Consider the following 13,255-nt stretch of genomic DNA (forward strand, 5'->3'; position numbering starts at 1 on the left):
ACTAAGGTATTCTGTTGATCGTCACCACATGTCTTCTCGTTCACTGCAATTGTCGTTTGTGCTACTGATGTCGATTGATATAAGTAGTATATATCATCAATGGAAAATGAAATACCTGGCAGCAGAAGGTTAAGTAGATAGAAGAAAATAGAACGAGAACAGAGAACTATCGTTGTGGAAATGAAGAAACAGTAAAGTGTGATATGATTGATTGACATTTGCAAAGGGAACAGTCAAGTTTGATGCAAGTGATTGACATTTTGCAAATGAAGTATTTACTGTATAGATCTCAGATTTTACTGAAATATTCTGTAATGTTGTGGTAAGAAAACATTCGATTGTCCCTACTTACGCTCTCGTTTATCACACAACAAGTTGCCAGCTTATTGTTAAATTTATTTTTTGATGAGACAATAATGACCTGTAGTCAAGGGGACTAAGTAATGAAAGAAAAAAACACAAACCCATTTATTAGATCATATATTATTAGGAATTATTACAAGTACACCTAATCTTCACATAACACGGTGTGTTATACTATGTGACTTAGAGGTAAGTTGGAGTAAAAAAATGTATCAGAAGGGGTTTTGTGGAGATTTTAGTAATTTCAATAGTTGAGATCATGAGTTAATTGAAGCCAAATCACCATGGAAAACCTGGAAGCATTAGACAACCGTTTCGTTCTATTGTGGGGCTCTTCGTTGGAAGTGTGCATCCACAATCCCGCCCCCTAAGATTCGAACCCAGGACCTGTCAGTCTTGAGCGCGAACACTTAACGTCTAGACCACTGTGAGATAGTAACTAACTGAAGACAATGGCTTAACCTTTAGACTACTCAGTCAGTACTCAATCGTTTGCCTTTCTAACTGCAATCCATTCTAGATATTTGATAACTACTTTCCAGTTGTCGGTGAGTAATTGTTAAGTAAGTTGGTCACGAGATCTGATAATGCCGGGTTCGACCCATGGCACTCTTAAGGAGTCTCATGAAAGTCTGAGACTAAGGTTAGGTTATGAGTTTAACTATATTCCATTTGACCTTCAACCGATATATATATTATTGTTAACCCCTCTCTTCCACGTCTTGCCTTATTAAGACGCTCTTTTATTGTGCTGATATGAGATGTGAAAACTTTTAAGAATGTAAAATTGTGCTAGGCCTAACGTCGGCTACAACTAAATTCACTTATTCAATGGCTTGAATTTCTTTAGCCGTATGATAACTATAAAGTGGAAACCATTATTGCATAATAATTATAAGTTGATAGAAAAAATTCAGATTTGAGCTTTTAGTGTATTGAAAAATACTCGAACAATACAATAGGTTTTTCTCTAAGGATCACAGTTTTAAACCCGTAATGGTTTGAATCAACACAACTGTTGATATTCTGGATTGGATTTTGACCAGCCTTTGTTGACAAATGTATATCATATACGTTGGTGATTGAAGGTAGACGACAGGGGGATTCTAGTTGTTTTAGGTTTAATGATATATGGCACTCATCAGAAGAGTGTACTAGTAATCTTGATGGAGTCAATACTCCTGGCGGATCTGATTTTGTCTCATCACTGAGTGATTCTAGTAACGACTGTGCTCCTATAGAACTGAAATGTATTGATAGTTGATTGATTACTCAACATTGATCAAAGTCATATATATATCAAGGTATTCTTAGTGTTGATCAATTTCAAGTCACTTAAACTAATGGTCGCATTACAATATGATCAACGATAAAAGTGTCTTGACATATATAACATTAGTTACTACTTAATGATCAATCAATTGTAAAACTTGACTCTTAATATATTACCTCGATTTAACTAATATAATATTAAGATACAAGAACATTTGAATTGACGAGTTCTGAAGAAAATCATCATATTAATCTTATATCCTACTGTTTATCATAATCCATACATTTTTTTCACTTTTTACTATGTCTTGATTTATTTATTCATTTCTATTTAATTTATGAAATCGAGATTTTTCTTTTAGTAACTCCGTTTTTGCACACATACACACTCACACACAGACCCATATGAGTAAAGTGTGTTAGAGTTGAGGTATGTAACACCAACATGCTGGTATTTTGTTTGTCTGTTTTTCTCTTCTTTGTTTCTCATTCATCACTTTTTATTGTCAATATCAGTTTACTGCATCATGTTGATTTTTTTTTCTTCACATGAATTTCGTTGTTTTTTTTTCATGACAAGGAGAAATCGAAATTTTCCGCTACCCCCACCCTCCCTCTCTCTCTCTCTCTCTCTTATATATATATATATATATATATATATATATATATAATCTTGACCTGTGTTCTATTGGATACAGAACAAACACTTGGATACTACTACTACTACTACTACTACTACTACTAATAATAATAATAATAATAATAATAACGGTGATAACAATAATAGTACTAATCGATATGTTGATGCTGACTGTTGTGAGTTGTACCGCGTATAAAACTTTGTGTTGAATAAATATTTCTGATTAGCGTATTTTTAGCGAGTTAGTTTTCGACAGGATGAGGTCGCTTGCCCCATGCCCAACCCTCCTCCTTTATCTGGGCTCGGGACCGGCAGTAGCCCCGGAGGGACTCCAAAACTATCATTATACTTAAATTAAAAGTTTGTGTTTATTGTATAAACGGGATATTATGGTTGGATCGCGAAAAAATGAATACTTTTGTGAGCTCAAACAATCATTATATAGTAATATTAATAATAATAATAATAATAATAGCGGTAATAACAATAATAGTACTAATCGATATCTTAATACTGACTGTTGTGAATTGTACCGGGTATAAAACTTTATGTTGAAATTTGTATTGATCATTGTCAGTATGATCCATAACTATGATTATACTTAAATTAAAAGTTTGTTTTTATTGTACAAATGGGATATTATAGTTGGATCGCGAAAAAAATGAATACTTTTGTGAGCCTCAAACAATCATTATATAGTAGTAATAGTAATAATAATAATAATCTATCATTTACCATTATGTCAGTTATAGTTTCGATCTTGTCAGTTGATATAGTGCAACCTGATACAATAACCATTGGTTTAATGGTTTAAGTATTCTTCTTTTGATCATTAATTCGTCGATTTGAATTTCAGTGTCACCTAATTTGAGTTGGTCAGACGGCTAGTATCACTGACTGTCATACACCAAAAGAATGGTTGGAATTCGAGTAAATAAATCTACATCCTATCGACATCCTGGACAGACCAATGTTAGACCTTCGTTGAAAACCTGGAAGTATTGGACGGCGATGTCGACCACCTGAAGACAATAGAAGATCGTCAAGCAATATTGTAAACTGATTGAATGTTGACGCCGTTGGATGATGACTCAGTGGACTGGAGGTTAAGCATTCGTGCGAGACCGAAGGTCCTAGGTTCAATTCAAGCGTTCATCGTCATAGATGTACACTGTTGAAGAGTCTCATACTGAGACGAAACGGCCGTTCAGTGCTTCTGGGTTCTCAATAGTGGTCTAACTTAGATCGGGTCAGGATTTCAAAAATGTTCAGCATATTCCATGAACTTATACTTACAGATCAACATTTGTAAATCGGTTACATGACGTCAACCATCATTTACCTCAACATGTGACGTTTGTTGATTAAGTAGGGTGTTGGGAGACATCTAGGGGTGATCAATCCAAAGAGTGGCATCAGTTCCCGAAGTTAATGATTGCCTATCTCAGCCATGTTTGTGGTTAAAAATTACTTGGATGAGGTCTGTGAATAATACTTTAGCACATATCTTGTGTTCATAAATTATCTACTTTTATTCTTAGAATATTCTTTTATCAATATCGTGTTATCCAGTATATAATGTCTATCAGCTTCTATTAACTGAATAAAAATTGACGATGTCACTTACAATGATGTTGGGTTTGAATCCTACATAGGGAGCATAAATTACTCCAATATTGTATACATACCTAGCTGATTTATGCTAAATAGAACAAACACTGTGTGAAACGGGACTTTCTGTCTAACTAACTTAGAGTATCTTACATCAAAACTTATTTCAATATGATTTATGCCGGTGTACTCCTGATTTCCGGTTTGCACAATTCTATTTTAATTGTTTACTAAGTTAGTGTAAATATTTCCATTTTGTTATTATCATTGCAATGTGAATAACGTGCCGATCATTTGATGCAATGGGTAATGGGTTCGAATCCCAGTGTGTATATCAACACTGAGGTTCAGGTATATCCAGCTGACGAGTCCAAAATCGGACGAAACAATGAGAGTCCTGTATTCTACTATTAACCAATATTGAATTTTACTTCAGTTAATCTTGTTAAATGTAACTTTTTAAAATTCTAGTGTGACATGATATAAATTTATTATTGATTAAATAGTTTCAATGTAGACAAGATGATCACAATCAGTCAGTAATCAAGAAATATAATGACTATCTACCATCATCGGTATCATTAATTTAATTCTATTTTTAGTAAATAAAGAAGGTCTATTTATATGGAAATGTATTTGTTTTCATAAATTTCATTCTTGATCCTGTACAGTCGTATATATTACTTTCTTACTTAAGCCTATTACCTCTCGTGGAGGAGCATAGGCCGCCTACCAGCGCTCTCCATCTAACTCTATCCTGAGTAATCCTGCAATGATATTTTTCAAATTCATATTTCCACAATGATCATTTCTGTTATTTGATTGGTTGTTATCGCTTTTAGTTTGTATTCCAAGATCATTTCATGTCATTGTAATTACAGAGTTGTTCGATTTTTCTATGTACCATAGAAATATTCTGAAAGTCTCATCTTCTTTTTCTCTTATCATCATATGTATTATCAACTCTGAGGTGTTATTATGTGTTAAAGGTCCGATACATTTGGTATCTCATTAGTTGTATTGTATTAGAACAGTCAATAATCATTCATAAATAGAGTTTACTTTAGATCTATCAAAACATCAATACTTAAGTGTTATTTTCTATTAAGATTTCATATCCATTCCGTTTCAGTTTCGTTAATGGATACAAGATGATAGTGGTTACTAAGATAACATTTATTAAGCATATTCAAACCTTGAAATAAATACAAATTAGTTTCATTATCTTAAAATTGAATAAAAGTGATTAATCACTAAGGGGGGAAAGGTTAACATTTAGTTGTTATATTAGTTTGTAGTATCAGAAGAGGTTTTGTGGATTTTATAGTAAATTCAATAGTTGAGATGATGAGTCAATTGAAGCTAGATCACCATGAAAAATCTGGAATCACTGGACGGTCGTTTCGTTATATAGTGGGACTCATCAGTGGCAATGCTCATCCACGATCTTGCATTGAAGACAATAATGGATGTGTCGTTCAATTTCTTGGATTAGTTGAAGTTAGACATTAACACCGTTGGATGGCGGCTAGCTGAGTGGTCTTGAGGTTAAGCGTTCGCACATGAGACTGATAAATTCTGAATTCGAACCTCACGAGGCTATGGTCTAACTTCAATTGACTCATGATCCTAACTATTATTATTAGTTTTTATTGAATTTTTGAGAAAAATAAATTTCCACAACTATAATAGAAAGTTATTTTTTGGTTGAATATAATAATGTAAACAAAGTGAAAAAGGAGAAAAAAACTGCATTTCTTTGTGTTTCTCTCTTTTCTTTTTCAATTTATCGTATTGAGTTTATATTTTCCTTTTTGTTTTTTTTCTTTTAGAATTTTCTTTTACTTTTTTTACCGGAATTATTGAATCATTGTGAAACACCGTAATTTTTGTAATCATTCTATACGACGTTGGAAACGATGACAGTAAGTTTGGATATATTTCTGGTTACCGTTTTTTTAAGCGGGTTAGTTTTCTACGGGATGGGGCTGCTAACCCCATGCCCAATGCTCCTCCTTTATCCGGGTTTGGGACCGGCAGAAGCTCCCGGAGGGACTCCAGGCGGAGTTAAGTTTGGATATATATATGTATATATTACGTTATAATGTTATAATGTATTGTTTTGTATACATCATACTTCAAAGTAGTTATACCTGATCTTGACGTTGCTAGTCCTAGGACTTAAATCATAATGCATAAGTCAGTGTAGATAAATGTAGACTGCCCAAATGGGGTCTATATGATGATCATAACTCTTTTTATTTATTTATTTCAACCCGTAAACATTGGTACAAGGAGACACCAAATAGATATGTGCCACACAAGTCAGTTGATTTGTGTGTGGGCTGGGATACTGTTCGGGTGCCCAAACCAAAGTAAGTGGTTTTCTTATAGGGCCACGTTCGGAGCCTTCGACCTAAAGGTGTAATCCACAACGCAGTGGAGCAACGTCAGGAGATTCAGTCCCATGGTAGTCGCTGGTCAACGACTGGTTCATAAGCCATTTATTCCCTTTAGTATCCCATTGGTTTGTAATCAATGTTTTCCATCTGCCCTATATGGGTCCTCCGTATCCATCAACCCAGTTAAAGCTTCGGATGCTTGCTTCTCGTCCTCTCAATTTCGTAAACAACATCTGTGGTGCGAGAGGGCAGTGAGTTAGGTCGAATAGATTAGAAATAGTTGTGATGGTGCAGACACATTTGATATTTGTCTAGAAATACATAAACTTTCGTTATATCTTGTAGAATGGTTATTATTTCTATATAATTAGTTTTGCTTACCAATGAAAATATTGTTACTCTGGTATTTATACTAATAATTTTGTCTTGTTCTTTTGATATTGTGCAGTAATTTGAACCAGTACATTTATTTGACCGGTTCCACGTTGTATATAATTCTCAGTCTAGATTTTTTATTTTGAACATCTGGAGTTAACTACAACTGTTTACAATAAATATGCCCTGTGTAACGCACTCTGACATGTCCTGTGAAAAAACACAGCAATCGTGAATTTCGGATCTTCAAATGAAACTTTTAATAAAAAAACACTCTAATTTACGACACCCTAACACTGAATGAATGGTAAATTGATCAAATGTAACGAAAACAGAGAGCATATTAAAGACTTAAGACATAGAGACAGACAATTAGTGTTTGTTATTGTATTCTCTGAGCTAGAGGTGGTTTAATTTTGAAGCTTTCATTGAATATCTTCATCTCCTACTTCATGTAGATGGTATGAATATCATTTAGAATGATAATAGAATCTCAACAATTGAACCATTAGTAGCTCAGAGGATACAGCATCACCAAGAATATCCAATTGGGCTACGATTATTCTCCATTAATTCAGACAAATTATACTATCTCAACTACAATCGTCAATGTCATTTAAAGGATAAAAAAAATGAAAACTTGGGTAAAATACAAAAATATATCTAACGAGACTATAATTTATGAACGAACCAACCAGGTATAAGATAACAGGTCATTGATTTTGAGTGCGAAATTCATTCATTCATTTGGCTAAATAGAGTTTTGGCATAATAGCTGACGTCAGTTCGTGATGAAAACCTGTTATGCCCCAATGAGCATAATGAATGGTAACTTTTGGGACCCCTTTATGGATCAATACTATACATATATTTCTACTGTGTGATTGTGAAATAACTAAACTATTCATATTCATGTCGCTCTTATTATGGGTTTTATTTTGGCCCATGAATTATTATTCTATGATTTACCATTCTTGAATTATACCCTGTCTATTCATTACTATCTCCCACATTCACAGACACATTTGGCTAAATCTTGTACAAATGTTATTTCCTATTTTATTGGTACGATGTGGTCTGTTTGATTGGTGTATAAACTCAGTATGTTTGAAATAAATTATTCATATCACGTGGGATGAGATTGGTGTTCTGAACTTAACTGACTGAACTAGTCGGGAAGCAAGACTGATGAGAACTCTTGACTGCTCGTATGGGTCTTATGAGTCATTGTTTCGGTCGATAAATCACTGTTCTCTAATTAACGGTATCATTAGGTTATACACTAACAGGGCACACAGACCACAAGTTATAACAAAACCCCTCAAACAGAATTCCTCACACATTGGTTTATAACCCTCATTTGATCCTAGTTTCTAAGTGGGCATTCTCAAGATTAGTCTAGTGTTACTCATCAATATTTTTCTTTTAAAACTACTACTTATAATGATGAAAATAATGGGCGTGAATTTTTCAATTTAGTCAATAAACTTGTACTTAGTCACTTACTTACTTACTTAGTTACTTACTCATTCATTCATTTATGTATTGACCAATGATATACATTTTGTTAAATGAAGGAAAACTATATTCAAATAAAGAAAAAAAATGTTTATCAATTAAGAATATCTCTTAGTCACTAAAATTATTGATTTTATTACTGTTTTATATCAATGAAAATCAATAAAAGTTTATTTCATAGGTTGAAATCATGAGTCAATTGAAGCTAGACCACCATGGAAAACCTTGGAGCACTGGACGGCCGTTTCGTCCTAGTATGGGACTCCTCAGCAGTGCGCACTCACGAACCCGCCCCCCACAGGATTCGGACCCAGGACCTACTGGCTTCGTGTGCGCGCACTTACTCATTAGACCACTGAGCCGGCATCCAATGGTGTTAATGTCTAACTTCAACCAAGTTTATTTTACAATTATAGAATATATTGATTATTAGATTAATGAAGATTGTTAAATGTTTATTGAGAAATAATGAATTAGACTAATATTTAAAACTAGAATGGTTATTTCGTCTTAATATGTAAATTTTCAACAGTCCTTATCAATGATATTACATGAAAGACTGGAATTCAAGATCTTAGGTCTCGTGTGGACTCTCAACCATTAGATTACTGACTCAACATTCAACGGAGTTAATTAATAACCTTAAACAATTCACGATATCAAGTGGCCAACTTCTAATACATACAATTATCATGTGCTCACTAATGACGAGCATCGAGAGGTGATTTTTAGAGTTCTAGTAAGAAGCCGTGACCAGTGGGATTAAACTGTATCGGATATGAGGCAGTTACACACCCAAGGATATGAAAGATGGTAGTGCAATATCATGAATTGATTAAGGTTAGACAATAAGATCGTTGGATGTCGGTTCAGTCGTCTGGAGTTTAAGTATTCGATCTATGATTGTGTTATTGTGGGTGCACACTTTTGAGGAGTTCCATATTGGGACAAAATGGCCGTTCATTAGTTTATGGTTTTCAATGATGATCTATAACTGGTTGGTTCATGATTTCAATGAAATTATAAGATTGTTTAATGATAAAATACTGAAAGTTTTTAATTTGTATCTAGTGTAGCAATTTAAAGTTTTGTGTGATTTCAGAATACAGTTACATAATTAGATTATAATTTAAAATAAGTACAAAACCTCCTTTAGAAGTACTGAAAGGCTGGTTCATTTTAGTACGCATGAACTAACTGGGTCCAGACAGAGGAGCCATTAGGCATCAGTTCGTTAGTCTGCAGGCCAAGCGATTCAGTGAGGTTTGAACGTTCAGGGTTCCACACTTAATGATCGCGGTGGATGTACATTGGTACATTAGACGAAACAGTTGTTCAATGCTTCATAATAATCATAAATTGTCCTACCAAATTTAATCTATGATGTGGAATTGAAATTCAAGAATAACCACAACACCCTATAGGGATACTGCTATGTTATCCTATATATCACCATTATAAAATGTATTTAAAGCTACACCAAGTGTACTAAATTACATAGCTTTAACACAAATGTATTTAAGTATTCAAAACACAACTTCAACTGAAACTGACCACAAGTTATTTTGATTCGCTTCTGTGGATAGTAGCTAGTACTAGACTTCATGATTCACATTTCATTATATTTCAGAACTCTACATATGGATATAAATATGTCCTAGGACACTAGAACATACAATGCAGTACTTTAGATATCGAAGCGTTTATACACTGATTAACCATGAACACGTTCACGATGAAACCTCAAACTCTTTCAAATTAATCTTGAGTAATTGTCATAGGAAGTACTGGTAAAGATACACAATTCTATGGTATTTGATGTGCTCATTCTTAAAGAAAATTGAGTCAAATATTTTGAAAGTAGTTTTTGTCATAAACTGATGTCAGTGAAAAAAACTGGTTGTGAAAAACCGGGATGAGAAAGGCTTTGCTGGTGGCAGTTAAGCCTAAATTTGATGCTCGTCAAAGGTGAACATGTATGACGTAACATCGGTCCAAGTCTATAGTTTTTGGAGTTGACAGTCAGTATTTTAACGATTATATTGGAGTCAGATAATCTGTAATAATTACAGAGATATCGCATTCTCCAAGCTGAATGCTTTGATCACATGGTTTTTGTTGTCTTTCTAGACAGTAATGCAATCTGTGCGTACTTCAACGAGAAATCTCTTTAGAACTGGTTAACTAACTGTTCTGTCGACTTATAATTTGATTGTTTTCTTTTCATATGTGTTGACATTGTTTGCGTTTTTTTCTTAGTTACTTGGGAAAATATTTTAATAACTTAATTCTCTTTGAAACATATGATGGTGATGTTGTCTAGAAAGATAATGAAAACTTCATGAATAAACACCTCATAAATACTCTTCCTGAGTGGGAAATATTCTTCATCAATCCATACTGTCTAAATATTGCAGACAGTTTAACACTTCAGACAATGGATGAAGGGTTGTGCAAGTGTTATAGCTTGTAGCCTATGTGCCCTGTTAATATATGGCGTAATGATACTGTCAATTAGAGAGCAATGAATTATCGATCGGACTGATGACGCCTAAAACTCGTGCGAACAGTCTAGAGTGCTTATCAGTCCTGCTTCCTGCCTAGCCCAGCCAGTTAAGTCCAGAACAACAACCTCAGCCCACGTGATATGAATCATAGGAAACAACATTTGTACAAGATTTAGCCAACTTTGAATGAGGGAGGTAGTAATGAATAGACAGGGCATAATTCAAGAATGGTAAGTCGTGGAATAATAGTTCATATGTCAAAATAAAGCTCATAGTAAGAGGGACATGAATATGTATAGTTTAGTTATTTAACGATAAAAATATACGCATCTTATTGATCCACTAATAGATCCCTAAAGTTACCATTCATTATGCGTTTTGGGACATAACAGCAAGATCATGGATCGATTGAAGTTAGACATTAACACTATTGGATGTCGACTCTTAAGGTTGAGCATTCGCGCGCGAGACTTAAAGTTCTGGGTTTGATTCCGACATGCGGGGTCGTAGATGCGCACTGTTGAGGAGTCCCACACTAAGACGAAACAGATGTCTCAGTGTTCCAAGGTCTTCAGCGGTGGTCTAGCCTAATTTGATTCACGAATTTAACTATTAAATTTACTACAGTCTCCACAAAGCTACATTTTGAAACTATATTTGTGTTATTATCATTACCGCAAACTGAACAGGTAATGTAAAACGTAAAAATAAGTGTTTTTATTGTATTTTTAGCTAAATAAAGAAATAACTCATGAGAAGTAACCATATCAATGACCTAAATATGCGTTTTTTTAATACTCCTTGTTAATTATGACCTATGAAGGATACGTTTAACAACACCACACCATTATAAGTTGTTTAACAAACAAGAAAAAATGCTAAAGGTCTATTCTGTGTTGATCTAACTTGTACTTAAGTGTTTTTTCTTTTTGAAAGTAGATTTGAAACACCGATGGTTACCTAAGACGGGATTAATGTTTATTATTGATAAGGGAAAACATTTCAATTTACCGCTTAGTGACAATGAACTAACAGTAAACAATTTATAAATCAAATTTGAACTATGATGTATAGAAAAAAAAGCTCACAAGTTGTTCTTTTAATTTTAACAACAGGATATTTGACAACTGAGTGATTAAGTTTAAATTAAACAAACTGTTATGTTTGAAGAGATTATGATATCATCTAAAAATCGGTGAACGGAATGAAGGATCAGCGACATAATGATAAGACAGATAAACTATTCCAATGCATCCTATCCTTGATAACTAGAGGGAAAAATTCGTGTTCAATTGAGAGAAAGTATATTCCACAAGCAGTCAGAAGTATGAACAACAATAAGCATACAACTACTCAAGCGTATATATACAGCATAGAAACGTCACAAAATAGCATATTGAAAAAAGGAAACCAACCAATGACATTTAGGGTCTTTCCAATTGAAAGATACAATCTGAAAGTAAAAATGGGCGCCTCTGCGCGTGAAAAAGTGAAAAAAGACATTTACCAAATGATTTCTGAGGATCTAGCATCCTCAACACAAACAACGATTACTTGGGTTTACTTATATAATTATATGAGCTTCATAGTTTACATGCATGAACTGATCATACACAGTTTTTAAAAATATCAGAAACTTTAGATGAGTTAGATTACTTAGTCACTTACTTATGCCTGTTATGCCTCGTGGTAGCGTTGGTAGATAACCAGGATTGGTCAAACAACTCTCTCTTGGGTTCTCGTTCCCAGTTCTTGCTAATTACTATTCATTCTTTTAATGTCTACTTACAAATCCTGGTGCAATATGTTCTTTGGTCTGCCTCTTTGCCTTTTACCTTGAGGATTTCAAGTAAGAATTTGATTTGTGATGCAGTTTGATAATTCCCACAATATGTGTTCTATCCACCTCTAACGAAGTGTTGCATAGTTCGTGTAAAGTATGCCGTCCTTGATCTCGATTGATTGTTGGTGACCTTTATATTATCAATATTCAGATATTTATTTCAACTATCTCCAATTTTTTGAGCAACTCGACCAATATCATAAACTCACTAGTGATTAGTTGTGAGCGATTATTCTCAGAGTTTTATTGAGAAGACCGAGCTAGTAGAGTTTAACAATTTCCGTAATGAAGCAGTACTCAGGCAATGTCATTAGATAGATGACTAAGTAGTATTACTATTTGGTTGGAGTTGTACATATAAACCATTAAGTACCGAATCAAGTGCTAATTACGATACCTGAATGTCCTGGTTTTTTATCACGGATATGTATTTCCTCTGAGTTCCTTACAGAGATAAGACAAGTGTCGAGTGCATCTTGATGTCTAGTGGTTATCATGTTCATTTCACTTTGTAGGAGTTCTTGTCATGAAAAGTATGTGATTTTATTGAAATATACTTGTATACAACAAATGAAACATAATAAACCTGCGGTGTGTACTACTTATGCGAACAGATATAAGTAGTATGTAGCAGGAATTGTAAATAGAATGATTACCAGAATAAGATTGAAATAAATAGAAAACAAAGGAAAGCAGAAAGCAATCAGAATAACAAAAGGATTAG

The 13,255-nt window shown here is 33.9% G+C and overlaps 1 protein-coding gene across 1 annotated transcript in view; it reads left to right on the forward strand.

The window, feature by feature from the left end:
- DIXDC1 (Dixin) overlaps positions 1 to 13,255 on the forward strand; it is an 84,911-nt gene that overhangs the window by 22,503 nt on the left and 49,153 nt on the right. The window contains exon 2 of the mRNA XM_012942195.2: positions 5,719 to 5,811. Within this exon, the coding sequence (XP_012797649.1) occupies positions 5,806 to 5,811 (6 nt within the window). The 5' untranslated portion in view covers positions 5,719 to 5,805. The remainder of the gene's footprint in view (positions 1 to 5,718; positions 5,812 to 13,255) is intronic.

The sequence above is a fragment of the Schistosoma haematobium genome, chromosome 7 (assembly GCF_000699445.3).
Source record: "Schistosoma haematobium chromosome 7, whole genome shotgun sequence".
In the NCBI taxonomy this organism is placed as follows: Eukaryota; Metazoa; Platyhelminthes; class Trematoda; order Strigeidida; family Schistosomatidae; genus Schistosoma; species Schistosoma haematobium.